Raw genomic sequence first — 27,559 nt, forward strand, 5'->3', positions numbered from 1 at the left:
GCACCTCACTAAACAGAACCATGAGAACTGACGGGGCTGGCAGAGTTGTTAAAGATCATTGACCTCAGCAGGGAAACTGAGCTCAGAGAGGCTCACGGTGGCAGGGGCTTCCTCGGGGAATCCTGCCTAAGGTGGAAGCTGCCATCTCTCCGCCAGCCTCCCAGCCACCCCCCCATCACCTTGGTGCCCACCCCAAAGCCAAGGTCACTGTCACCTGATGTTCTACACGCATGGCTGAGATTTTGGAAACTTTGCACGCAGATCTTGACTTTCAGTGCAAGTTATACTTTGTTTTGTTTGATTTGACCCAGTGCTCGAGACTCTCAAAAACACTTAAAATCTTGCTTGGGTCACTTGCTGTATGTCTCTCTCATAGACCGGTGTCAGCTACTGCCTTGATCACTGCACCTTCGCTGCAGGAATTGGGGTTAAACTTCAAAAAAGGATAAGCAAGACAGAGCTTTGTGGCCCAATACTGGAGATTCCCATCTTGTCTGACAGAGGTTCCGGCATCCATACACTTTGGAAAGCAGGTTCCTCCCTGCACCCCCTGCCCCCCCCCCCCCGCTGCCCCCTCTCCCTCCAGAGAATTTGGATTTTTGTTCCGTGAACATCAGCAGCACTTTGTCAAACGCCTACTGAGGCCCGTTCTGTGCACCTTGCCCTTGACAGCCTCCCTTTTAGACAGAGGGATCTTCCCCCCTCCTCTGCTCTAAGGGACAGCCCTCCAGGATTCTTTTTGCTGGGCAGCAGGGTCCCCCCCCAGACATTCATTAGACGTGGATCTCCCGTTCTGGGAGAGCGGCTCTGCCTTAAGACCCGGCCCTGCCCTCAGAGTCCCGGGGCTGGGCAGAGAGACCCACACCGGCTGGGCAGCAGAGTGGACACGACACGGCTTCTCCGCGGAATCCAGGAGACTCCCTCCTTCTGCGACACCCCTCGCCTCCCCAGTACCTCGGGGGAGAGAATCTTGAGTGTCCCTCCACCCCGCCGGGAAATGCGGAGACTCCCTGGTCTCCGTCTGGGACCCGCATCCCCGCCTCTCCAGGCCCGGGGGCCTCCACGTTCCGCCAGCTCGCCCCCGGCGGGCGCCGCTTCAGGTGAGCTCTCACCTGGGGCGGGTGGGACGCGGAGATGGGGGCGGGGCGGGGTGGGGGCGGACCCTGGGGGCGGCCCCACCCGCGACGGGGCGGGGCGAGGCCGGCGGGGCCAATGGGGCGGGGGGCTCACCGCCCGGGGGGGGGGTGCCGCCAGCGCCGCTCCCTCCCCCAGCTCCGCTCCGCCCCGCCCGGCTTTAAAGCCCCACGGGCGGCTGGTGGCGGCGCTGCGAGCGCTGAGCGGCGCGAGGAGATGCGACAGGGCGCCGCGCCGCCGGCACCATGCGCCCCCCGCCCGCTCTGGCCCTGGCCGCGCTCTGCCTGCTGGCGCTGCCCGCCGCCGCCGCCGCCGCCTACTTCGGGTCAGTGCCAGCCGCGCCCCCGGCCCGCGTCCCCCGCCCGCCTGCCTCCCCTCCTCGGGCTAGAGCAGGGCCAACTTTTCCCTTTCGCTGGCCCCGGCCGCGGTGGGACCTCGAACTCAGACCTTAGCCCCCGGCGGGCCCCAGTCCCCGCGAGCTCCGTCTGGCTTCCCCGGCTCCGGCCCGGATCGCCCCGTCTGGTGTCCCATTCTCGGTCCTCTTCGCCGCCTCCCTTCCCACCCTGACCTGTCCGAGACCTCAACCCACCCACTCCGCCCGGCCTCGGACCCCGGCCCCGAGCTGCCAGACTCTGCACACGTTTCAGACCCTGGCCCCATCCGCACCGCGCTCCCGGTCCCTGCCGGTCCAGGCGTCCCTCTCGCGCTCCGATGCCCTCTCTGGATCCTCACTTCGCTCCCTGTCTGCTCGTAACCTAGTCTCATCCAGCCACCGTCCTCGCCCCGGGCTCTCTCTCCGCCCTCTGCCTTCCCCCTGCGGGCTGGGTGACTGGGCGGGGTGGGTTGTTGCCCCGGCCGGGGGCGGGGATCGCGCGGATACCAGGGGAATGCGGACCTGCGGATCGTGGGGAGTGTCGGCTGGAGATGCAGGAGGGAAGCTTCCCCTAGGGACGCCCAGCCAAATCTCAGACCTGGCGTCGGGTGAATTCTGGGGAGAAGGACCAAGAGTGAGAAGGCAGGCGGGGTACATGATTGGAAAAGGAGGATCAGAGTTGGGGAGACACCAGGGGAGAGAGCGGGCGGGAGCGGAGAGTGAATGCAGCGCAAGTCCGGGGCGATTGTCCCTCCTTCTGTGACCTTCCCTCTCTGACCTAGGGACTTGGGTGGGAGGTGGCGTCGTGGGTGCCAAGGCACTCACGTGACCTCCACCCAACGCTTGCTCCAAATACGTACAGGCTGTTACTTTAATCTTGTCATTTTTTGTGATCTTCACTCCAAATCGGGGCGGGGGGGGGGGGTGTGTGTTACAGTCTGACTAAAGCAAAGGCAAGAAAACACACCAAGCCGGTGACCTGCCAGAGACTGTCCTTAAGAACCTGCCAGGGAGGGGAGTAAGGATCTGAGAAGTCCCCGCACAGGCTGAACTAAGGGCTGTGGGCTAATTTCCGGGTCATGACCCTGGTTAAAAACATGCCTTGGCTGTGAGCAGTGGCCTCTCCTGAAATATAAGGGGGTGGGGTGGGTGGGGCGGGGTAAGCAGGTCGGCCTAGACCCTAGCTCTAAGCTTAGCTTGCCGGTGACCTGGGAAGACCAGTCTCTGGGCCTCAGTGACCCTTTTGTACAAAGAAGGGGCTGAACTTGATAGAACTGAGCCTCTATTTCCCCACGGAGAGCAGTGCACAAACATGTTTGTCTGACAATGATTTCAGGCTTGAAGGCACTGCTGTTGCCTCAGCAGGCAGGATATAATGACTAGGGCACAGACTTTGGGTGCAATCCCCAACCCAGCTACTTGCTAGCCCTTGCTCTTGGCCAAGTCACTTAACCTCTCTGTGTCTCAGTTTCTCATCTGTAAAATGAGGATAATAGTGCCTATTTCATACGAACACTGTATGAGTTAGTACGTGGAAAGCACTTGGATGGTACCTAGCACATAGTAAATGCTCGACTAATGTCAGTAACTGTTACTAGTGAGGAGAAAAGGCAGAGTAGCTTCGTATCCCAGCCCTGACGGGTTTCTGAGCTGGAACGGAGAGCGGAGGACAGATGTACCTGCATCCTCTTGGACATCGGCTCATTTCCACAATTCTTTGTTTGGGTTTTGGGGTTGGGGATGGGGCGAGGGCCAGGTGGGGTGAGGAGAGAGGGGCTCCAGGAGGCCTGGACCACCCTGGCTGGTGCGGTGGGAGGGGAAAGGAGTTTGTGGCAGTGCACAGGGATAGAATTTGAGGCGTATGAGCAGGGGGGCAGCCTTGGAAATCAGAGTGGGGGGATGGTTGATTAGGCCTGGGTTAGGGCTGAGAGGGCTCATGTGAGTATTACAGCCACCTCTTCCAGGGCATGAACCCAACTAAGCAAAGCTGACAAAATAGACGCCAGCCACCACTCCCCCCAGTCTGGGGAGCTGGACGAATACTTGGAGAATAAGCTAAAACTGGGGCCTGGGGCTGTTATGTGTTTAGTCTCAGAGAAAGGACAGGATTCAGCCTGAGTTCTCACTGAGGAAGCCGTGTCATGACTCAGTCAGACCAGATTCTCCAGCTTCCCATCAGAATTTGCTCTTTGGAAAGAATCCGATATCAGTCATCCACACTATAGTGAGAATGGGAGGCAACGCGTTCCTCCTTTCTCTGGGTCATTCGCACTTAAAGTTGCATTTCCAATTATAAGATGAACTGTTTGGGCATTTGATAAAAGAAAATTCAAACATCAGGAGAGCAGGTGAGGCCAATCTTCTTGAAGTCTTTGAAATCACAGAATCATAGACTTAAGATTTGGACGTGCCCCAGAAGCATCTCTGGTCCAGCCCCCTGTTTCAAGCAGGTCATGTACGATTATTCTCATTTTTCAAATGAAGCAGCCACCATCCCCAAACCACAGGAAGCCAGCAACTGCTTCTGGGCCTTCTGTACGAGCCCAGAGCTGAATTCTGGTGATGCTGGTAATGACCTAATTTAGTACTGCAGTTTACAAATCACTTTCTCGTACAGCCTCTCTCTCTCATCTGACCCCCAGAGCCATTCTTGAGGTCTATAGAATGGTGCGAATAGCTCCCCAAGGGAAACCAGGGATCAGAAAAGTTCAGCGATTCACCCTATGTCACACAGCGAATCAATGGGAGAGGCAGGACAGAACCCAGGTTCTGCGCCCTGTCTGGGCTCTTCGCCTCCAGGGAACAGTCTGCAGAGTGCGTACTGTGTCACCATGCAGGGGAGCAGCAGCTACAAGGAGCTGCAGAGGGTAAGAGGGTGGAAGGTGGCCCCCTCCCCCGCTTGGTCACCTGGTCAGGTCACTTGCCTCCAATCTCTATGCCACCTGGAGGTCCTAAGTTTCCCTAATTCTAATGGGCTGATCCTGGCCTGAAAGTCTAGGATTGCTCAAGAGCTCATGTTTTGGCTTGGATGGCTTGGGAATTCTGCAAATATTAACTGGTGTGGTGTTTTATAAATGAACAATGCACTGTATTATGTGACAAGCAGAGCCCACGACAGGCCTCGTCACCCAATCCAGTCTTTAAGTCATCCCAATGGCTTCATAACTCCAAGTCGTTCCTGTGGATACAACCTTGTAAATCCTGATTGACTCCGGAGGTGCTTTTACAATGTGTGACCTCCTCACTTGTTAGGTTTCTTTCCTCTCTACAGAGGGTGCAGAGGAGTTTATGAAAGTACAGGCTTCGGAGTCAGCTAGACCCGAATTTGAATCCTGGCCTTTTGTCTTGCTAGCTGTGTGGCTTTGGGCAAATGTCTTAACCTTGCTGAGCTTTAGATGATGATAATATGTATCTTAAAGGCTGATGCGAGGCTTCTTTGAGAGGATGGATGAAAGGGCCCGTTTTCCCTAATCAACATCGCACACAGTAAAATGCATGCTCTCTGGGGGCACAGTTGGGGTTTTAACAAATGCATGCGTTTATGTAAACTCCCCCGCACTACTACATGGAACATTCCCATCAGCCCACAGGATCCCTGTGCTCCTTTGCCGTCCGCCCTCCCCCACCAGCCCCAGATCATCACTTCTCTGCTTTCTGTCCTCCTAGATCAGTTTGGCCCATTGCAGAAGTTCACACTGTAGAAGTCCCCATCTGTATATAGCCTTTTGTGTCTGAAGTGTTTTGCTCACAATGTTTTTGAGGTCCATCCACGTTGTTACATATATCAGTAGCACATTCCTTTTTACTGCTGAATAGTATTCCACCGTATGGACGTACCACCGTCTGTTTCTTCATTTGCCAGTTGATAGACATTCAGATTGTTTCCAGTTTGGGGCTATTCTGAATAACGTTGCTAAAAGCGTTTGTGTACATGTACATATGTGCACATATGTTTTTATGCCTCTTGAATAATACCTAGGACCTGATTGTTGGATCAAATGGTATGCCTCTGTGTAACTTCATAAGAAACGGCCAGATAGCATTCCAAAGTGATTGTACCATTTTACGCAGTGATGTGTGAGAGTTCCGATTACTCCGTACTCTTGTCCATGACTGGCGGTCGTAATTTCAGCCGTTTTAGTGCATAAGTATTGATATCTCATTGTGGTCTTAATTTGCATTTTCACGCTGATGAATGGTGAGTTGACCATATTTTTTAAAGATTTATTTATTTTTTTGAGAGACAGAGGAAGAGAGAGCATGATCGGAAGGGGCAAAGGGAGAGAGAATCACGAGCAGACTGGGTGCTGAGCGTCGAGCGTGACGCGGGGCTCCACCCAGCTCAAGACCCTGAGATCAGGACCTGAGCCAAAACCAGGAGCTGGAACCTTAACTGACTCTACCACCCAGGCGCCCCCTGTGTTGCAGATTTTTGCGTGTGCGTGGTAGTCATCTGAATATCATGTTTCATTGGGTTATCGTCTTCTTATTGAGTTGTAAGTGTTCTTTTTATATTTTGGATCCAGGTCCTTTGTCAGAAAGTATTGGCAATATTTCATCCCTAGCTTTGGCTTGCCTTTTAATTTTCTTGTTGGAATCTTACGAAGAACAGAAGTTTTTAATTTTGATGAAGTATGATTTACAACTTCTCGCATCGTTTATGCTTTTTGGTGTCCTACCCAAGAAATCTCTGTCTACTTAGATGTTGTGAAGATTTCCTCTTATGTTTTCTTCCAGAAGTTTTATAGTTTTCGCTTTTGCCCTTAGGTCTATTTGTTCCTTTTGAGTTAATTTATGTGAATCGTGTAAGGTCAGGGTCAAAGTTTATTGTTTTCCATATGGACATCCCCTTGTTCCTGCACCATTTGCTGAAAAGGTGGTCCTTTGTCTGTTGTCATTTTTGTTGCAATGAATTGATTCAATATATGAGATTCTATTTCTGGACTCTTTATTCTGTTCCATTTACCTACGTGTTTGTCCTTTGGCCAATACCAGATAGTCTTGATTATGGTAGCTGTATGGTAAGCCTTGAAACCAAGTACTGTAAGTTCCCTCTCTTTTTTTTCAAAATTGTTTTGGGGCGCCTGGGTGGCTTAGTCAGTTAAGTGTCTGACTCTTGATTTTAGCTCAGGTCATGCTCTCAGGGTCCTGGGATCAAGCCCTGCATTGGGCTCCATGCTTAGCAGGGAGCCTGCTTGAGGACTCTTTCCCTCCCCCCCCCACCCCGCCTCTGCCCCTCCCCTCTCTCTCTCTGTCTTTCTCTCTCAAATAAATAAATCTTTTTAAAAAGTTGTTTCAGCTATTCTAGGTCCTTTGTATTTCCACATAACTTTTAGAATCAATTTTTCGATATCTGTAGGAAAGCCTGCTGGGATTTTGTTTGGGATTGCGTTGGATCTCTAAGTTAATTTATAGAAGATTGACATTTCAACAATTTTGAATCTATTGATTTATAAACAGGCATATCTCTTTATTTAGGGCTTTTAAAATTTCTTTCAGCAATGTTTTGTAATTTTCAGCATGCAGGTCGCGCGCGTATTTAAAGACTTATTCCTAAGTGTTTTCTGTGTTTGGATGGTATTGTTTTCACTGAAATACATTTTTAGAATTGATTGGGTCCTGAGAAAAACAGGGTTGGAGGGAAGAAAGGGTAAAAGAAATTTTACTGCTTTGGGGTGGTGGATTGAAAGCCAAACATCACTGATAAGAATCATTTGTGTTTGGGGAAGGAATTTAGGCCGGCTTGTCCCTGGCTGAGCTGTAACCCCCCGCCCCCCCCCCCCCCCCAGGAGGAGTTGGGCTCCGTAGTTGGGCTCAGGGTCAAACCAGCCTCCTCATGGATAATGATGGATTTTCTAAGCCTGAGGAGGGCAGGCAAGGCAGGGGGACCCCTGGGCTGGAATTCCCTAGCAAGAGAGGTCCAGGTGCCTTTAGGATTACGTGCTCAGGTAGAAGACGGCTCGTGGGCCAGGTGCTGTGAGGGTGACCCCACCCGGGCATCAGCAGAAGCAGGGAGGGAGGCAGCCCGAGGCCTTGCTGCCGTGTGAGGAGCACTAGACTTGGAGTCACACAGATTGAGTTCAAATCCTCCCTCCAACCATTTATTAACTGTGACTCAGGGCAAGTCAGTTAACTGTTCTTTTTTTTTTTTTTTAAGATGTTATTTATCTATTTGAGAGGGAGAGCCCGAGCAGGGGGAGTAGCAGGGGGAGAAGGAGAAGCAGACTCCCCGCTGAGCAGGGAGCCCCTTGGGGGACTCGATCCCAGAACCCTGGGATCATGACCTGAGCCGAAGGCAGCGACTCGACCGACTGAGTCACCCAGGCGCCCCATGTCAGTTAACTGCTCCAACCTCAGTGTTCTCATCTACTAAGTGGGCGAATCTTTAACCCGTAGGGTTGTTGTAGTTAAGTGCATATAAACACGCTGCAATGCTATCCGTATAGAAAGAGCTCAAGAAATCTAGTGATCTGGCCTTCGAGCCTCCCAAGTAAGAAGCACGTTTGGCGTCCTGTGTTCCTTCCTCTCTTCGTCTTTGCTCCCGTCATTGTATAATTCAGATCCTTTCCGTGCTCAGCATTTTATGTGCACGATGTCATTTATCCATTGTGACATACCAGGAGGTAGGTGCTGGTAGAATTCTCTGCATAGAGGTGAGTGGGGGGAAAAAAGCTCAGAGAGGCCAAGTGCCTTGTCCAAAGTCACACAGCTAGTGGCTGGCAGCACTGAACTTTGAATTCTGGCCTGTCAGCATCCAGAGCCAACCTCATCACCCCTGCCTCCACCTGCCCTGCCTCCCCCTGGGCAGCTCTGACCCTTGCGTCCTCCCTTCTGTCACCCACACCCTTCACCGGGCATCTGACCTCGGCGTCTCTTGCATGCTTGTCTTAAACTCTTGCTTTGTTACCCATTTTTTTTTTTCACGTGCTTCTGTCTTCAATTCATGCATAGCTCTCTTTAGGCAAGGGTCTTGGGGCCCTGCTGTTGGTTGAGTCCCCCGTAGTTGCCAGCGCTGCTTCATGGTCCACAGTGAATGTGCAGATGGGCAGCCCCTCTCCCTGGCTCTTCCACTCCAGAATCTTCCCCTGCACCACCATATTTGCTCTCCCGTCTCCTACGTACACTCGGCTGTCTTGAGTACACACTGCTTCGTCATGGCCTGGCCTCTGTCAGCATAGGGAGTAGAAGCAAATCAGAGCAGAGACCTGCCCCTGTCCGACTCCAGAAGTCAGCCACCGCCAGCCTTTCACGGGAATCCTAGCGGCAGCCGAGCAGAACTGGGGGGCAGGACAGCTGCCTCAAGCCCAGACCCCCTCACCGGAGAGATGAAGACCGAAGGGGGAGGGTGGAGACTCTCAAAGAGCATGAATAGGCTTGAACCACCATGTTCAGAGTCCTGGAAATTCTTTTCTTCCTTCCTTTCTTTCTTTTTTTTCTTTCTTCCTTTCTTTCTTTTCTTTCTTTCTTTCTTTCTTTCTTTCTTTCTTTCTTTCTTTCTTTCTTTCTTTCTTTCTTTCTTTCTTTCTTCTTTCTTTTTTTAAGTAAGCTCTACACCCTACTTGGGGCTTGAACTCACAACCTGGAGATCAAGAGTCACATGCTCTACCCACTGAGCCAGCCAGGCGCCCCCAGAGTCCTGTGGACTCTAAAGAGACTGGTTTTAGGGCAAGAACAGAGAAGGTCTGCTTTCTAGATAGTTACCTTCCCTTTGAGGCCAGGTCATGTCAGAATTCAAGAATTTTTGAATTTTAGAAAGTAATGTAATGCATATACCTTGTCTAGGGCAGCACCCCATAATCATCTGATTATTTCTTGCGGAAAAATATCTACATGTTGGAATAAAGGCAGACCATAAATATTCTCATTTGGGTTCAGGTCAGGCCTTGCTGCCGTATGAATTCACCATAACTGCGTAAGAATCTTTCGCTGTCTGAGCTTTCTAAGCTGGAATTGTGGATGAAGGTTTGTGAACCTGTGGTAAACTTTCAGCACGAGTCACTGCTACAGCTTGGGCAAGTTGAGGTTTAAAGAAAGACTTTTGGGCCAAATTCTTGTCAGATCCTCCCTGGGTAGCAAAGGGAGGCTTCAGCTGCCTGACACGGCTTGTCCCCAGGAAGTGAGGTCCAGAGAGAACAGACCTGGCTCTCCCAGTCCCCAAAGGGGCTGAGCCGGTGGCTGGTGGAGTCGGGGTCTGACTGATCGAGGCCAGGCGCCCCGAGATCTGGCACTGGAGAGAGCACACGCCAGTGCGCAGGGTGTGAAGGCACCCCCCGGAGGGCGTGGCCACAGGCAGGCTCCTCCAGAGCCACGCCCCTCAGAGCTGGCAGGGCCGAGCTTGCGAAGGTTGGGGGTGTGGGGTGTTGGGTGGCCCCTGCAGCTTGGGAGTGAGACAGCAGGGAGGCCAGGGTTATGGGAACGGGCGTGGGGAGGCTGAGGGACAGCCTGGAGCCTGGGGTTGGACCTCTGAGGGATTTATGCAGCCAGCAGGTGTTTGAGGAGCACCTGCTTGGGATGGAGGCCCTGAGCCAGGGACGGGGGACCTCAGGGTATGAGAAACCACGACCTCTGCCAGAAGCATACAGGCTACTTGGAGAGTCTGTCTGTGGAGCTCTGAAGAGGAAGTTCAACCATGCAGAACTAAGGCTGTTATATCTGAAAAAGTGAGAGAATGCAAAGAAAGAGGATGGTTAGAGACAGATGGGGCTGGCAAGTAGGGAGGGCTTCCTGGAGGAGGCAGATAAGCATCAGAGCATGCTAGAGCTGGACGGGGCCTCAGAATCACCATTCCCATTCCTTGCATTTTGAGTCAAGTGTTGAAACAGGCTGTGGCCATAAAAGAGTCCAGGGCATCCATGAGGACTTTTGGACTGGGACAGACATCGCGGACAGGGGGTGCAGCACAAAGGAAGGCATGAAGAGGACTGAGGTAGCCATGGCAGGAGGACGGGGAAAAGACTGCCCGAGGGAGTGGACCCTCTGCTACAGCCCTGGCTCTGAATCCAGGACAGTCCAAGGTGGGAAGTTGTTCAGGACCTCTCTGGGGGGACCCTGCTCTATTCCCAGGGGAGCCCCTTACAACTTGATCCCTCAGGGCGGTCCCGACCACTCACTCAGGTGTTCCCTAGGCACATTCAGGACATGGCCCTTCACCAGGTTGGGAGGCTCTTGCTGTCCTTGGAGCTGAGAGGACAGGTGCGGGGGTGTGGACCATGCCTGGGCCCCAGAGGAGGACAAACGGAACGTGCAGCCTGGGATATCCCTGCCGAGAGCAGCCGCAGACAGTGGAACTACCCTCATCACACCGGGATCGCACACAGGGCGTTCCCGGGGGGCCTGGCTCTTCCCTGGCCCCCAGCTCAGCCTGAGCCTGCCTGCCCCTCCGTGGGCAAGAGGGTGACCGCTCAAGACCCTGCCCAGCTGGGTAGCTGGTCAACTTACCGTGGTTCAATAATTTGGTTGAAGTTCCCCAGCCGAGAAGCCAGGGTTTCAAGGTTGGGGCAGAACCAGGTGGGTGTGTTGCCTGCCCTAGAAGAGACATCCTCAGCGACTACTTGCCTTTTCCTGCAGCCCCCACCCCGTGTCCCCTAAACTACTCCCCTGGGTCAGGGCTGGGCCTGTGAACCCATGAAGCTGGGGAAGCTTGTCTTAAGGCTTCTAAGCACCCTTTTTCTCTACCCGCCCCCTGTCCTTGCTCTAGGCTTCCCCTCTCTTGCGATCTTCCTTCTATCTATTAAAGTAGATTCTCGGGCACTAGCATTGTAGCAGACTCTCACACTTTAGTATGAATAAGCAGGCCACTTCTCTAAGCTTCATTTCTGATTTTTAGCCAAAAAGAAACTGGGTTTTAGACCAGGAAAAAGTAGTCTTCTAAACAAAGCCTACTTCTCTCCCTTTAGCTGCCCAGGGCCCAGAGGAGTCTTGACCAGATTGCCTTCCTCTCACACCTTTCACACACATTGCCTTGTGTTCCTTTCATCCTAGACATTTGCCGTGGTTGTGGCTGATTTTGCTTCCCTGAAGTGTTGCATTGAAACTGAAAGCAGAAGCTTCCAGGCTTGACAGCCGCGATCAGGAGACCCGTCCTAGTCCTGCCACTAACTCAGTGGGTCACCTTGGGCAATAAATATTACCTGAATTCCCAGGGCACCAGACAGGTCAAAGCAGAGACCTGCACCCTTGGCAAACACCTTGCCCTCCTACCTGCCCCCAGAAGCCTCTGGAATACCTCCCAGGGGCCATTAGGGCAAACCCTCTGGACTGGGTGATCTCGAAGGGCTTCTCCAGCCTTACAGTATGGTGTGCATTTGGACCCAGCCAGGGAGCAGGAGGGGGGGAGATGCTCCTAATCTCAGGGCCTGTAGAGGGAAGGGAGGCCCCTGCACATGGGGACCCTCGGTGGCCGCTGTGCCCCCTGATCCCTGCGTGCCAGGAATGAAGCCTTCCCCGCCTGAGCCTGAGTGGAGAGGGAGAGAGACAGGAAGGAGGAGGGGGAAGCATTTCCTCCGCAGATGTTGCACCGGCCAAGCTCAAAATACCCGAGATTGTTGAGATGCAGGGCACGCTCGCTGAGCCGGCGGCTTGCTGCCCACTTAGCTGCGCGCACACGTCGCCCGATGCCGTCCTCAGCGGGCAGCCCGGTGTGCGGCTGCAGGACGGGAAGTGGAGCTGGTGGGGAGAGACAAAGCCCACAGCTGGGGGCCGCTCTTTTCTCTCCGAGCCAGCGCGGAGCTGGGGTGGGGGACGAGGCTCTGGGGATGAGCTCTGGGGGGGAGGCGGTGACCAGATTGGGTCCTCAAGCTGGGTTCATGGGGTTCCGAACTTAAGAGCTGGGGAGGAAAGGGAGGGTGGAGCCAGGAGGGGCTGAGGGAGCCCCGGCGTGAAGCTGACCCTCGACCAAGTCTTTGATATTTACCGTTAAGTGAATGGGTGAGTGAAGGGGGCCGGAGCTTGTAGGAGTAGAGGTAGGGGGGCGCCCGGGAGGCTCAGTCGGTTAAGTGTCTGCCTTCGGCTCCGGTCATGATCTCAGGGTCCTGGGATCAAGCCCTGCGTCAGCTTCCCTGCTCAGTGGGGAGCCTGCTTCCCTCCTCCTTTCCCTCTGCCCCTCCCCCTGCTCGGTCTCTCTCTCTCTCTCTCTCTCTCTCTCTCTCAAATAAATAAATAAATAAATAATCTCAAAAAAAAAAAAAAAAAAGAAAACGGCGTAGAGGCAGGATATGGCAACTGGCAACTTGGCCAGGCTGCTCATTAGGGACGTGGTCTTGGAGGGGCCATGACGTTGACATGGAGTCCAGGAGAGGAGAGGAGGCTGAAGGATGGAGGGAATGATGTGCTGCTCAGCAGCATAGACTTGGGGCCCCTCCGCATGACAGAAAGAGGGCAGAGAAGCTTGGAGTGGGTGGTGAGGGTACCCCCTCTCTGCAGAAAGACTGTCGGAGCCAGATGCCCTCTCTCCCTGGGGCCAGGCACCGCCCTCAGCAACTCTCCCTGCTGGGCAGAGATGGGAGGGTGGAGAGCACTGCGTGGGGGTGGGGCGTGGGTGGGTGGGTGTGGGTGGGGGTGTAGGGGGATTTAGTGAGGGCTGCGAGGTGGGCTGAGATGTTTGAGATGAAAGCACAAAGGGAACACTTACCATGCAAATGGCCCTGCAGCGGAAGCCTGTTATCGGTTGCATCTAATGGGGTTTTGCAGGGCCAAGGCCAATGCTCCAGGCAGGGCAAGGCTTTCCTGGTTCCCAAGCAGCTGCCCACAGTTGGCATGGTCCCTGGTGCCAGGCACAGCTCCTGGCCCCTCCAGCTAAGGGTCTAGACAGGCTGGCACTGCCTGGTGCCCTGGGAACCGCCAGCCTTGTCCTACACCACCCACCCACTCCCTCACCCACATCCTGGGGCTGACCTCCTCTGGAACCATCAGACCCTCTCAAGCAGAAACAAGGGTAGGGGTGGGGGTGGAAGAACAGCGCCTGGGGCACCCCCAAGTGATGGGAAATGCACTATACCTGCCTGGGCTTCCCTGACTAGCCGGGAGTGCTCCCTGGGACCTTCCTCCTGCCTCCTCCCCACCCCCCAGGCCTCTTACTACAGGTAGGATGGGCCTGGCCAAGGTCTGGTTCTCACCCAGATGGAGGTAAGAGTTCTGAGCCCTGAGCAATTCCTGGGAGCTGGGCTGGTTCAAAGCTTTCTTCTGCTTCTTGGGGCCTTGGGAGAATCTGGAGTACTACTGAATCTTACCAGGTTCCTTCTAGACTGTGAGCTCCTCAGGGGCAGGGGCACGTCCCCGCGGGCAGCATGGCACCTTGCAAATGTTAACTCACTTAATCCTCCCCATAGCCCTGCGAGGGAGGTACTGCGGTGATCTGCATTTTATAGGTGAGAGGTGAAGTGCTTTGCCCAAGGTGACACAACAAGGAAGAGGCGGAGGCGGGATTTGAACCCGGGCCGTGTGGTCCCATCATGCTCTCCCACTAGTCAATCCGTATTTGTTAGATGGCATGAACTCTGCAGGAGAGTGGACATTTCCAAGGTCACCCATGAGTGAGGGCAGACCCGGGACCAGACTACCCAGGCCAGAACAGCTTTGGGGGCCTGAGGTCCTTGGGTCCCCTATTCCAGCAGGTGGTGGGTGTTTTTTCCAAGCTGAGCTCCATTTCCTCTCTGGGGCTTGGTGGTGACTGGGGTCCTCTTGAAGGTAAACAGAAGCAGCCTTCTGGGAACACTTTCTCCAAATCCTGGGAGAACCTTCTTTTCCTTCCTTCAGGATCATCCCAGATGGGGCCACGTTAGCCACAACTGTGGATGGGGTGAACGTTGGGGAGTGAAAGCAGGCTAGGGCAGGAAGGGCCAGGGGAGGGCAGAGGAGATCTGGGGGTAGGGGTGTGTGTCCTCCTCTCCACCCTGGGAGGAGACAAGGTGGCCCAGGGATAGCTGGGGATGATCTGGAGTCAAAGCCAGGGACATTTTGTTGTGTAAGGGGGGGGGGCTTCTGGTCTTATTATTAAACTAAAGGCCTTGGGCTGAGGGCGCAGAGAGCAGAGAGTCACAGGCTGGAGGCAAAGAAGGGGAGAGAATGGAGCTGGCCACATGGGATTGTTGCTTTCTTAAGAAGAGGGGCTGGAAGTCAGCCTGGGGGAGTCCGACTGGAAGCAGAAATGGGGGAGACCAGCTGGGCCAAAGCAGATATAGCCTGTTGGGGGGTGGCGTGGTCCCAGGTGGCTCAGGAGCACTTGAGTCGGGCAGAAGCCTGAAGGAACTCTTGTCCCACAGCCCAGAAGAGCAACTAGCAGCCTCACAAATCACTCATCCTCCTCTCTGGAGCTCAGAACACCGGCTCCTTGTTTGGCTGATAGCATCTGACCTGACCCCAGGGCAGTGTCTTCATTAGAACTCCAAATTTTGTCTGGATTTGTACAACTGATGAAGCTCACTTGATCTTTTCCAGGCGTACATCTTAGCGCCATGGGGCCCAACTAGCGTGGGGGCAATTAAGATTTTGTGGAGAGGCAGGGGTGGTTGGGGTTCTCAGGGCTGGGGTGCCAGGGAATGTGGTTTCTTCAAGGCGAGGGGATCATGCCTACAGACCCTGAAGTGGACAGGAACCTGCCACGCCTAGAATCTTCTGAGGTCCAGGAAGGAGCCTTCCCTAGCAGATGCCACGGGGTGGGCATGTAAGGAACTCTCGCTAACACCATTTGAGGACATAAGGTGTTTTCTAAAGTCGATGTCATGGCACTATTTCCTCAAAGGGAGTATGAACCCAACCACAGCATAGGAGATAAAGAAAAGGGAAACTGGGTCCTGGATGCTCTCGCAGCTGTCTTCCGAGGCCCTGAGGGGGCTCCTAAGGCAGTGCCAGGGGAGTCTTCTCTGCGAGCAGCCCTGGGCAGACCAGGGCCCAGTGTGGCCTGAGGCCTCTATGCGGTTGGCTGCCTTTCCTGACCATTAATCGCTACTAAGTGTCATTACTGCTAATAAAATTAACTGACTTTATACTGGATGTTTTCTGGGGCCATCAATCACAGGGTCTATTACACTAAATTAAAAAAAAAAAATAGGTGCCTATGGATGGGAGAGAGGGTGTTTGCTGAGCCTGGCTCACAGGTGCAGGCTGGGGCGTCCTGATCTCCCATAGCTGTCAGAAGGTCGTGTTCAGGGACAGCACCCTCGGTTAGACAACCGGCTCCAAACCTTAACACTGCACGATAGATAGGAGTGTCGAAACAGGAACACAGCTGCCCACAGGAAAACTCTGGGCCTGGGGCTGAAAAGCTCCTCAAATTCTCCCTCCCACTCTCATCTCTGCTTCTCTCCATGCGTTCGGTTCGTTGTTTTGCTCTCTCTTTGGACCAGCTTCTTCTTTTTATCTCCTGAGTTACAGGCCCAATCACGCAAAGAAAGAAAGAGAGAGAAAGCAACGTAATTCAAATTCCAAATTCCCAGAGAAAGGACTGATTGGCCCAGGGTGAGTCATGTGCTCTTCATTGGTCCAATCACGAGGCCAGAGCGGCAGGGTCATGTGGTGTAACATGGTCAGCCACATGGTAACCATGTAGATCAGAAGAAGTGGTAGGGAACAACTCAGCAGGTGTTTGCAATTTAAAGGTGTTAGTAATAAGGACTCAGAGACTGATAGATGATCTAAATTATGTAACAGAAGTAAGTATAAGGGGGCGCCTGGGTGGCTCAGTCGTTAAGCGTCTGCCTTCAGCTCAGGGCGTGATCCCGGCGTTATGGGATCGAGCCCCACATCAGGCTCCTCCGCTGGGAGCCTGCTTCTTCCTCTCCCACCACCCCCCCGCCTATGTTCCCTCTCTTGCTGGCTGTCTCTCTGTCAAATAAATAAATAAAATCTTTAAAAAAAAAAAGAAGTAAGTATAAGATACAGCTATAGTGCCATAATAATAATAGCTATTGTTCTTAGAATGGTATCTGAGACAGGCCTTGAAGGGTGGGCAGCCCCATTGGTCAAACTTCCCATCACTCCCTGCCTGTTCTCTCCTCTGGCCATCAGCTGCTACGAGGGAGGTCCCAATTTCTGAAATGCAGGAACAGCGAGAACAGAGTTTTCCCCTCACACCAGCACCTGCCGTGGGGAGGAGAACATCTGAGGAACTAACTGGCGCCTGCTCCTTTGTACCCTTCATACTGGAGACCCATCAGGGCGGGGCCTCCTCAGCCAGAGCTGACATCTGGACCTGCCAAGGGTCAAGCTCTAAGGGTTTCCTGCCAGGCTGCAGGGAGGGGTTTGGGTGTAGACCTGGTGGACCGGAAATTTACCCATTTGCCCCCAGATTAATGATTAACAGGTCCCTGCCCTCACCCCGTCTAGCAGGGGAGCCTAGGGCCAGGCTGGGCCAGGAGGAGCCTGATAGCATCTGTCTCTGCTCAGAGGTTTTAGAGATAGGCTCCACACTGGGTTGGCTGCATCTGATGGATTTAGAATCTACGGGCACTTTCTGGGGGCACCTGGGGCCTGGCCAGAACCCACGCTCTCCCTGGGGCAGTGTGGCATCCAGCCAGAAGTCCAGGCTGGGTCAGGCGGCTCCAAGCGGGAGAGCCGTGGCCTCGGCTCCATGGGGTGTGGGCCTGTCCCGGAATGGTATACATTCTGCTCGTGCGGAGGGTCCCCAGGGGACAGGATCGGAAAGAGGAGATCATTTCAGAGAGCTTCTGGGCAAAGGGGAGGCGAGCTCTCACGGTAGTCCCTGCCTTGCTGCTCTTCTGCTTTATGGCTCAGACCAGTCACTGCCTCTTCCTAAGACTTTGTTTCCTTGTCTGGACAAAGGGAAGATCTGCCCCGGTGAAAGAATAAAGCATCTTGCGAGAGGAAAGAATTTTGAGATACTCCAGCCAGCACAAAGGTGAACCAGCGTGTCCCAGGCTCGGTGGTTGGTACTTTCCGTATAATCCTCCCAGCAGCCCCAGGAGGTGGAAAGGATCCCTCTTTGCACTTCCCCAGAGGAGAAAACCAAGGCTTCAAGGTGACAGGGCTAGGAAGTGGCAGCCTGACTTCAGAATCCTCGGACTTCGGATATAGTAGAACAGGAAGTCTGGAGCAGATGGCGTGATGGAAATTCATCCACCCATCTGTCAGTTCATCTGTCCATCCGTCCATCTGTCCGTCCTTCCTTCCTTCCTTCCTTCCTTCCTTCCTTCCTTCCTTCCTCCCTCCCTCCCTCTATCCAGGTACACCCAAAGCATCTCTTTGTAACAGGCACTGAGTGGCCGGAAGGTTGAAGATCTTGCTGGGAATTGTGGAGACATGTTAGGTGGGCATGGGATTATCTGGGCAGCCGTATAACCTGAGGGAGAGAGGGATATCAGGGAAATTGCCAAGTGTTTGCCCAGCACCTCCATCCATCCGCCTGCCCCCTCGGAGGATCGTGGCTCTCCTCTCCAAGCAGCAGCCAATACTACATGCAGTATTCCCCGAATGTCCCCGATCATAGACGCTGCCCAAGGTACATGGTAAATACAGGTCCCCAGGCTGCACTCCAGACCAATAGGATCAGAATTGTGCGGATCCTGGGCATCTATATTTTTAATAAGCACCCAGACGGGTTTTATGATTGGTGGAGTTTGGGAATTAGAATGGGTAAGAAGAGCAGAGACGTTGGCGTCTGGAGAACTTGGGCACGAGACCTCATTCCAAGCACTTTGGTTTCCTACTCTGAAAATGGGCCCATGACCGCATGGGGCTGGCCCACCTCCCAGCAGGGGATAAATGAAGCCCTTGCTTGTCCTCTGTCCTCCCTCCCCCTTCCCCCATCAGAACTCCCAAGGGTCACTGTCTGCCTCTCTCGTTCTCTCTAGCCTGACCGGGCGGGAGGTCCTGACGCCCTTCCCAGGGCTGGGCACCGCCGCGGCCCCCGCACAGGGTGGGGCCCACCTGAAGCAGTGTGACCTGCTGAAGCTGTCCCGGCGGCAGAAGCAGCTGTGCCGGAGGGAGCCCGGCCTGGCCGAGACCCTGCAGGACGCTGCTCACCTCAGCCTGCTCGAGTGCCAGTTCCAGTTCCGCCACGAGCGCTGGAACTGCAGCCTGGAGGGGAGGACGGGCCTGCTCAAGAGAGGTAGGGAGGAGGGCGGGGGGAGGGCGGGGGGAGAGGCCAGCCTTCCTGCCCCCCTGGCCCCTGGGCCCAGGCTGTGCTGCCCTTGCCAACCTAGCATAGTCCCTGGGGGAAGAGTCCCGGGTGTTAATGAGGCCCAGGCTTTCCCTCGCACATGCACACATATACACACACATACGCACACATACGCACGCGCGAACACATGCAAAACAGGGGGCAAGAACATGGAAGGATGGAAGGCAGGTAATAGTTGGCCAAATAACCTGAGATGGGCCAGATTCATGCGCTCCCTCATTCACCTGTAACTGTTCATCGCATCCATCGGTCCGTCAGGTCCGTCATTCCCTCCTTCCCTTCCATTCGCACCCTACCTTCTTCCCTCCTCCCTGCATCCCTCCACGCCTCCACACACACCTCTAAGCATCTGGTGAGGCTCGCGGCCACTGTGCTGGATGCTGGAGGCACGGAGCTGAACCACAGCCCATCTGCCCCGGGGGAGTGTACAGCCTCAGGGGGAAATAGGTCCGCATGTAACTGCCACCAAGTAGCAAAAAGGCAGCGATGGTATATGGGAGGAGCCAGCCCCCTTCTAGGCCAGCTGCTGTCCCCGGCTGGGGAGGGTCCGGGATCAGTTGATGGCACTCCCCCACAGTGTTACCAGCACCCAGCTACCGTGGGGAGCAGGCGGAGGGGGCCGGGTTTGGGCCACACCCCAGCGAGGGACAAGTCGCGGTGGTGCTGGCAGCGGGTAGGGTGATCGGTCGGGAGCAAGGCAGGCAGGAGACCCAGAGTCACTCTGTCACCGGGTCTGCTGCACGAGTACGTAGCAGAGAGTGATCTTTAAGTGGCATCATGAAGCCCAGGACGCCCAAGGAGCATACTCCAGGGATCAGGGGCCTCAGAAATGGGTCGGTCCAGTTTGCCCACACATTGACTTGGGGTCAAGGTCAGTGGTTTGGCCTCAGCTCTGCCCCTCACCATGTGCCCAGATCACTTCTCTTTGTAGCTTCAAGTCCTCATCTAGAGGCCGTAACCCCTGTCTGCCGCCCTGGGAATCTGGGCATATACTCCATAGTGAATTTGAAAGTTCCATCTAAATGGCAGCCTGCAGCCTGAGCCTAAGGGACAGGTGACAGGAGGCTGCCCCGAGTCGTGTCGTCAGGTCCACACGACCCTCGTCCGGCTCACCGCGGGGCTCCCAGCATCCTCTTCTGCCCTCAGGGGGCAAAGGGCAGCCTCTGAGCCCACTCCCCTCCTCCCTCCCGGATCCCCCGGGTGCCTGGCCCAGGTTTCAAGGAGACGGCCTTCCTGTACGCAGTGTCCTCGGCCGCCCTCACCCACACTCTGGCCCGGGCCTGCAGCGCCGGCCGCATGGAGCGCTGCACCTGTGACGACTCCCCGGGCCTGGAGAGCCGGCAGGCCTGGCAGTGGGGCGTGTGCGGCGACAACCTCAAGTACAGCACCAAGTTCCTGAGCCACTTCCTGGGGCCCAAGCGAGGAAGCAAAGACCTGAGGGCCCGGGCGGACGCTCACAACACCCACGTGGGCATCAAGGTGAGCGCGCTCCCGGAGGCCCGGAGCCCCGCCCCGCCGGGGTGCAGCTGCAGGCAGCCAGTCTGCAGGAGGCTGGCATCTGCCATGGCCCTCAGCGCACACGCAGCTGTCCCCGGGGGGGGGGGGGGAGCCCCGTTCCTTCCACCCGCATGCCCTTACCAGGTGCCAGGAAGTAGGGGAGGGTCCTGAGCACCATCGCGGGCGAGGCAGCAGGTGGGGGTCAGGCTTGGGACTGGGCCCTGATGAGGCCGAAACGTGTTAGGAGGAGGGTCTCCAATCCCGGGACCGGGCTTCCTGGACGTCCTGGAAGCCAACGTAGTTTGAAAACTTGGATCGGTGCAACACCCCCGCTTCCTCCATTTTGCAGACGGAAAGACAGAGAAGGCCCAGAGAAGGGAGGGGGCTTAGCAGAGGCACACAGGAGAGGGAGGACCGGAGGGTAAAAAGTTTCTAGGTCTGTTGGGATGAGAGGCTGGGAGAGGCCAGGGTTCCGATTCTTTAGGAAACTGACTTCTGTGTCCTCACTGCTGACTCGGAGTAAACCAGGGCACCTGTGCACAGCTGTGCAAGGTCTCTACTCCTCAATGACTCCGGGCCAAGGGAAGGAGCCGGGGCTGAGATCTGGCCACACTGCTCTCCCCAAGGTGGGCACCTCGGCCCAGCGGAAGGGTGGCCTTGAGCTAGTTTGCACAGGGTGGCACGTGGGTTAGCCTGGGTCCCATGTGCCCCCTTCCGCTGTCTCTCGCCCATCCTGCTGCTACGTCCCTGCCAGGGTCCACGCTCTGGGGGTGGGCTGGCGCCGTGGGCTCTGGGCCCCTGGCCACACCTGCATTCTGTCTCTCCTCGCAGGCAGTGAAGAGTGGCCTCAGGACCACGTGTAAGTGCCACGGCGTGTCGGGTTCCTGTGCCGTGCGCACCTGCTGGAAGCAGCTCTCCCCCTTCCGTGAGACGGGTCAGGCGCTCAAGCTGCGCTATGACTCAGCCGTCAAGGTGTCCAGCGCCACCAACGAGGCCTTGGGCCGCCTGGAGCTGTGGGCCCCTGCCCGGCCAGGCAGCCCCACCAAGGGCCTGGCCCCGCGGCCTGGGGACCTGGTCTACATGGAAGACTCGCCCAGTTTCTGCCGGCCCAGCAAGTACTCACCCGGCACAGCAGGCAGGGTGTGTTCGCGGGAGGCCAGCTGCGGCAGCCTGTGCTGCGGGCGGGGCTACGACACCCAGAGCCGCCTGGTGGCCTTCTCCTGCCACTGCCAGGTGCAGTGGTGCTGCTACGTGGAGTGCCAGCAGTGCGTGCGGGAGGAGCTCGTGTACACCTGCAAGCCCTAGGCCCGCTGCCCGGTGTGCCTGGGGGCGCTGCCAGGACCTCGAGGCGCTCGGCCACCTGGAGGCCCCTTCAGGCAGGGACGCACAGTAGGCAGGCACTCACCGACATAGCGCCCGTGTTCATGCACTCCTCTCTCCGCCTGGCCTCAGCCGCCTTTCCCCCCCTTGACACTCCATAGAGAGAGGCTGGGGGGCCCGGCACGGAGGGTCCCTAGCCTTGTTGGAGCAGGAGCGCAGAGTCGGAAAAGAGGTGGGAGGGAATAAGGGAGACCAAGAGGAGGCCAGGACTGGGGTTTTTTAGAGGGGGGACATCCCGCTATCTCCGTTCCTCTGGTGAGTGGCCTAGAGCCAGCAAGATGTGGGGAGGTGAGCTTCTGGGCCAGTCAGCTGGCCGCAAAGGCTGGAGCCTGGCGGGGTTGGGTCAGTCCAGCCCTCGGGTGCTGCTCGGGTCACAGTGAGCCCTGGAGGCCACGCAGCTCCACCACCAGTGGCTTTGCTCTGCTAGAGGTCGGGGGAGAGGCCAGGTGGTAGGGGCTGTTTGCTTGCAGAAAGGGAAGATTTCTGGGCTTGGTGGACAGAAGTCAGATACGTGCCCTGGAGCAGCCCTGTGTCCTTGATTTGGCTTTTAAAATATGCACGGAGGCCTCATTCTTGCCTTGAGAGCTCCGTTATCGACACCCACCCAGCTCTGTTTGGTAAGAGCCCCAGGGGATGCTGGTGGGGTCGTGCAGTCCCCAGGTGGGGTGCACTTGGCGCATGGAGGCTGCACAGAGGGACAGTGACCCCTCCCCTGTTTTCCAGATGGGAAACCTTTAGTCCCAGCCCAGGAGAGGGTGACGACAGCCTTTGGTTCGAGGTAGGGACGCAGGGAGCTCAGTTTCTCAGCGTCCCCTTAGGCCAGGTTTGGTCGGCGGCCTGTGGCTGCGGTCCACCTGCGCTGTGAGGCCCCAGCACAGCTGACATTTGTGACCCAGAGAGTTCTGACTCTGGTTACATTCCTACTCTTCCAGTTACTCATCTAATGAAGGTCTTGCCCTGGAGTTAACAGGCGCGGGAATGTCTTTGCTAAGCCTGGCTCCTTGGGGGCCCCATTCACTTACTGATGGCCCCCACTTTGGCTCTTACCTGAGGAATAGGAGTGACTTTGCTAATTTCCTCTGATCCTGTGGACATTTCCAGTGCTACCTGCCAAGGCCTTGTGTGGGAGGAGGAGAGAGTAACTGGTACATACACACAGGTGCGCGTGCACACGCGCGCACACACACACACACACACACGCATGCACACCCCTGGGACCTGCCAGGCTGAGGGTTCCCATCTAGCAGCACCCACTGTCTGGTTCAGAACCAGGACCTTACAGGGGCCACTCTGCTGGAAGCTGAGCGCTTCCCCAAAGCAGGGAAGCAGTGCTAGCCAGGAGGAAGCGACCTCCTCCGGGAAGCCCTTGGCCGCGTTGCTGGCCCTGCCGCACCCTCTGTCAGCTTCCTTTCTCCCTGAACCCAGAGTTGCTGACCCTCTGCTGAACAGAAACTTCAGAATCAGCCGTATATGCTCAGAAACCACCGGTGAGAGCCCAGGAATAAGCCCTGGGTGCCCTGGGACCTCCAAGGGCGAGGAGCTTCCCCGGCCTTGGTGGGTCAGGGCAGCTTGTGAGAGAGGCCGGATGGATCTCTGGCTGCAGAGCTTCTGAGGAGAAGCCAAATTTACCTGAGACCCCCTCCCTGGACTGACCTTGCTGGCCCAGACAGCCGGCCCACCTCTTGCCAAGAAGAGCAGAAAGGGAGAGCGGGCTGCTTTTCTAGTTTCTTCCACTCCCTGCACTGCGTGGAGACTGTTTCTTGGCCAGCCCAATCCGTCTTGTTCCCCTGAGACCCCAACTCTGCCTCCACCTTGCCCCAGCCCTCGGCATAAGGCACCAGAGGCCTCACCGGCAGGAAGAAGGGGCCTGATCCACCAACACACCATGTGCACCCCAACTCCACGGTCTTGGGGTTGCAGGAGGATAAAGGCAGGTTCTGAGGGACCGAGGCCAAGGCTGGCCACCAACGCAATTGACCTAGACCAATGGCATGGGTGTGGGCTCTGAGGGCTCCTCGGCCTGGGGAGGGGTCCTCCCTGTCTAGCCCCCCCCTCTCCTTTCTTGCTCCACCCACTTTCTATTCCGGGTGCCCCCAAAGGTCCACCTCAGCCCTGCGGGGGCCCCCTCATTCTAGAGCTTTAAGGGAAATGCTCACAGGGTATTTTTTTGGTCTACCTCACACATGTAGTTTTTAGGGCAAAAGAGAATAATTTATATAGCTAAGATATATGAGAAAATATTTATGTATAATATTTATATAGTTTCTATATTTCATGGGCGGCACCTGTGGGGGTTGTGTGTTCCATCAGAAGCCATCCTGTCCGGGGAGACACCGGTTGGCTGGACCGGGGCCGCCCCTGAACTGTTCCCCAGGGGGCTGGGGTGTGTCGTGGGCTCCTGCAACGAGCCTGTCTTGGCGCTAGTGAGAACGCATCCCCTCGGGGTGTGAGCCCTGGTGGCCTTGATCCGGATCGTCCTTGTGAAGGTTTTGTAAATTCTGTTCTTCCGGGTCCCAGGCCCCTCTTCTGCTCTGGAGAAACTGTCTTGCTCATAATAATGAGGACGAGAAAGATGCCCACACTTTGCCTTTGTAAAGCACTTTTGGTCTTCAGAAACACTCCTGTCCGCTTAATCCCGCTTGACTCCCCCCCTCCGGCCCCCTGTTAGCCCTGAACTGTGTGTGCGGTGGGAGGCTCATTACTGTGCCGGGTTTACAGATGCGGCCCAGAGACGGAGGACTGTGCCCTCCCCACACTGAGAAGGTCTGTTCGATGGCTGTTTACTGAAACTGTGTGGGCCAGGCTCTGCGGGAGCTGACTTGCCCTGAGCCTAGGAGCCCCAAAGTCTGGCTACACGCTGAGCCCCAGAGCCCAGGGAAGTGGCTGCTTCTCCGGCTGCGTGTGACCCTGGCCTTTCGGATCTGGACAGCACGTCAACATCTCTCCAAGCGGAGTCCTGTGTCTCAGGGGCTGGGGCTGCCTGAGAGGCCTGGAGAGAAAGGACCGCGTGGAAGCCACTCCTGGGCTGCCTGAGAGGACTGGGCGACATCACGGGGCCCCTCCCAGCCCACAGATGGGTTTCATTTGCTCTCATCTGTGGTTTTCTCTTAAAAATGAGTTGTTTTCCACTGGATTTCTGGCTTGCCTTGTGAAATCAGTTTCGTTGGCCAACAGGGCCTGCATTGTCACCTGGCCACAGTCAGGGCTACAGGGAGAGAGCCCTATTAGGCCGCATGGGGGGTCCCCAGTTTGCCATGTACCCCCACTCCAGTCCACCTCCCTCATGGATGTCCCCCCATGGCTCTCGTGGGCACATCGTGTCCCTCTCCCTGTCCAGATAAGCCCAGTGTCCCTGTGTCCTTCATTGCCTGGCAGACAGGCCCATAGGCAGACCCATGCCAGCCCCAAAGATTATTTTTTGTTTCCCAGAGTTTCCTCTCTCAACCATGAACTTCAAGTGCTTTTTGTCTCAGCACGTTTTGGAATTTCAATGGGAGCTATCGTATATTAAGCACCTGTTATGTCCATCCATTCAATCCACGATTACATAGGGAGCCCCGACTGAGCACCAGGCACCTCTCTGGGTACTGGGGTGTAGCAGCAAGCGAAACCAAGTCCCTGCCTCGTGGGGCTGACACTCTAGTGGGGGAGAGACAATAAACCAATAAACTCATGTCAGATATTTGTACCCACTTTGTCTTGATTTATTATAATAATGCTGCGTATTGGACACAACCAATGAAGGCTCTCGAATGCCACTAGGAAGCAGGGGTGTCAGGATTTGAGCACAGATCTGCTGGCCTTCAAAGAGTGGCTCGTTCCCTCTCTGGACTGCTGCCTCCCCTCAGATACAGGTAGGGCGGGAATGGATCACCCCCTTTTATGGATCCTGGGTAAACTGAGGCCTGGAGGAAGGAAGTAACCCAGCCAAGGTTATGTGCCAAGTCAGACCAGGCTGGAGGCTGGGTCCCCATCCGGACATGATCAATATTTCTAGCGTCCTCACCCCATGGACAGCAATGCAGTTTGGGGTGGGGGGCAAGATAACGTAAAGCAGGAGCCTTCAGGGACTCAGGGCTCAGTAGGACAAATGAGAGGCACAGCTGAGCAATGGTTTGGGCCCTTTACGGGTGAGCCCCCCAGTTCCTTTCTCTGGCCATACTGCTTCCCAGTATGCTTCAGGAAGGGCATGCCCTTCCCCGACACTGCCCCTAGAGGTCTGATGGGGGAGGAGGCCCCTTACTGAGCAGAGGGCAGCGGAGAGGGCTTGGCAGCTATTCCGCCCCAGCTCTCCAGCCCTGCTGGGATCCACACCAGGTCCCCGGAGAGGGAGGCAAAGGGTGGTCCAGTCCAACGGTGAGGGCACTTACACTTCCACCTTCATGCCTGTCCTCACGTGTTCCTTCTGCTCAGTGTTCCTCAGGGCCCGGGGACCGGCTGGTTCCAAGTGGTGACGGCAGTATGCACACAGCGGGCTCCAGTGTTCCAAGGGACTTCTTATCTGTTTTCTCATTGGAGCTTCCCAAGGCAGGCACCTTTCTTCCCTTTTTGCAGATAGGGAAACTGAGGCACCAAAATGGTTAAGAGACTCACTTCAGGTCACGCAGCACAGAACCTGGGTCTTTGCCTCCAAACCCTACATTCTTTCTACTCTACATCGCCTTCAGCCTCCTTCCATCTGCTCCTGCCGGTGAAGCTGTTCCCAAACAGGCCCTCAGGCTTCTCCACCCCCAGCGGCTCTGAGAGGGGATCTCTTCCCCAGACTGGCACTTGCTGAGACAATCCCGGGGTGGGGACCTTACCTGCAGTATCTCCCCTTTTAAAGACGTTGAGTTATGTGTGCTGTCTCTCTCTTCCTCTCGGTACATACATATTGATCTTGTGAAACCATTTGCGAGAACACTGCAGCCACCAGGACATTCAAATACTTGATTACACGTCTCCTAAGAACAAGAACATTCTCCAAAAGAACCAGAAGGCCATCATCACAACCAAGCTACAATATCATCTACCACGCACTCGGTAGTCAAACTTCTGCCTCCCCCTCAACATGTCCTTTCTAACTTTTTGTGTGTGTGTGATCCAGAATCCACTTGAGAATCAGGCCTTGCGTGTTGTGGTCATGCCCCCCCCCCACCCCACTGTGATCTAGAAGAGTCTCCCTGCCTTTGTTTTCATGCCATTGATACTTTAAAGAGTTCAGGCCAGCTGTCTTGTAGAATGCCTCTCCATCGAGATGTTTCTGATTGTTTCCTTTTGACCAGATTCTGGTTTGATATTTTGGCAAGAAATCTCCTTGGGTGATGGGTGTCCTTCTCTGTGCGGGCCGCCAGGAGCCACAGGATGTTGGCTTCTCAACATGACCGGTGACATTGAATGAACCTCATCACTGGGCTCCGATCTGGCTTCCCCCAGATCTCTCTGATGGGAGGCGGCCCTTTCCCCCGGTGATTCATGATTCGTCTGCCGGTGACGTGTTGAGACTGTGGGGATATCTTGTTGCTCAAAAAACATTTTACCCAAAACTTCCAGCATCCGTCGATGTCCTTGCCCAGACTGAACACAAATGGGGATTTTCTAATTCCGTCATTCCCTGCCTATTCCGTAGTTGGCATTCTTCTATAAAGAAGAGCTTTCCCTTCTTCCTTACCCCTCCCTGGTATTCCTTTTAATCTTCACGATCCACCCTGCAGGGTAAGAATTGTTATCCCCCTTTTTTAAAATAGATTCTATTTATTTATTTATTTATTTATTTATTTATTTATTTGAGAAAGAGGGACAGAGCACGAGCAGGGGGAGGGGCAGAGGCAGAAGCAGACTCTTGCTGAGCAGGGAGCCCGACGTGGGGCTCGATTCCAGGACCCTGAGCTGAAGTCAGACATGTAACCGACTGAGCCACCCAGATGCCCAAGAATGGTTACCCCCGTTTTAGAGATGAGGGACCTGAGGTCTAGGGACTAGCTTCAGTCTTTGGCTGAGTGAGTGGCAGAACCAGGATTCAAACTCAGGCCTTTCTCATGTTTGAGCTCTCACCCACTGCC

General features: G+C 55.4%; 1 protein-coding gene across 1 annotated transcript in view; it reads left to right on the top strand.

Annotated features, from left to right (window-relative positions):
* WNT9B (Wnt family member 9B) overlaps window positions 1-25,206 on the top strand; it is a 33,083-nt gene extending 7,877 nt beyond the window's left edge. Inside the window, exons 2-8 of the mRNA XM_087854724.1 lie at window positions 952-1,100; window positions 1,273-1,459; window positions 3,958-4,075; window positions 4,307-4,374; window positions 18,272-18,569; window positions 19,855-20,120; window positions 20,970-25,206. Of these exons, the coding sequence (XP_087710850.1) occupies window positions 952-1,100; window positions 1,273-1,459; window positions 3,958-4,075; window positions 4,307-4,374; window positions 18,272-18,569; window positions 19,855-20,120; window positions 20,970-21,443 (1,560 nt within the window). The 3' untranslated portion in view covers window positions 21,444-25,206. The remainder of the gene's footprint in view (window positions 1-951; window positions 1,101-1,272; window positions 1,460-3,957; window positions 4,076-4,306; window positions 4,375-18,271; window positions 18,570-19,854; window positions 20,121-20,969) is intronic.
* Window positions 25,207-27,559: the final 2,353 nt, after the last annotated feature.

This window comes from Ursus americanus, chromosome 23 (assembly GCF_024610735.1).
Source record: "Ursus americanus isolate L20-20 chromosome 23, mUrsAme1.1.p, whole genome shotgun sequence".
NCBI lineage: Eukaryota > Metazoa > Chordata > Mammalia > Carnivora > Ursidae > Ursus > Ursus americanus.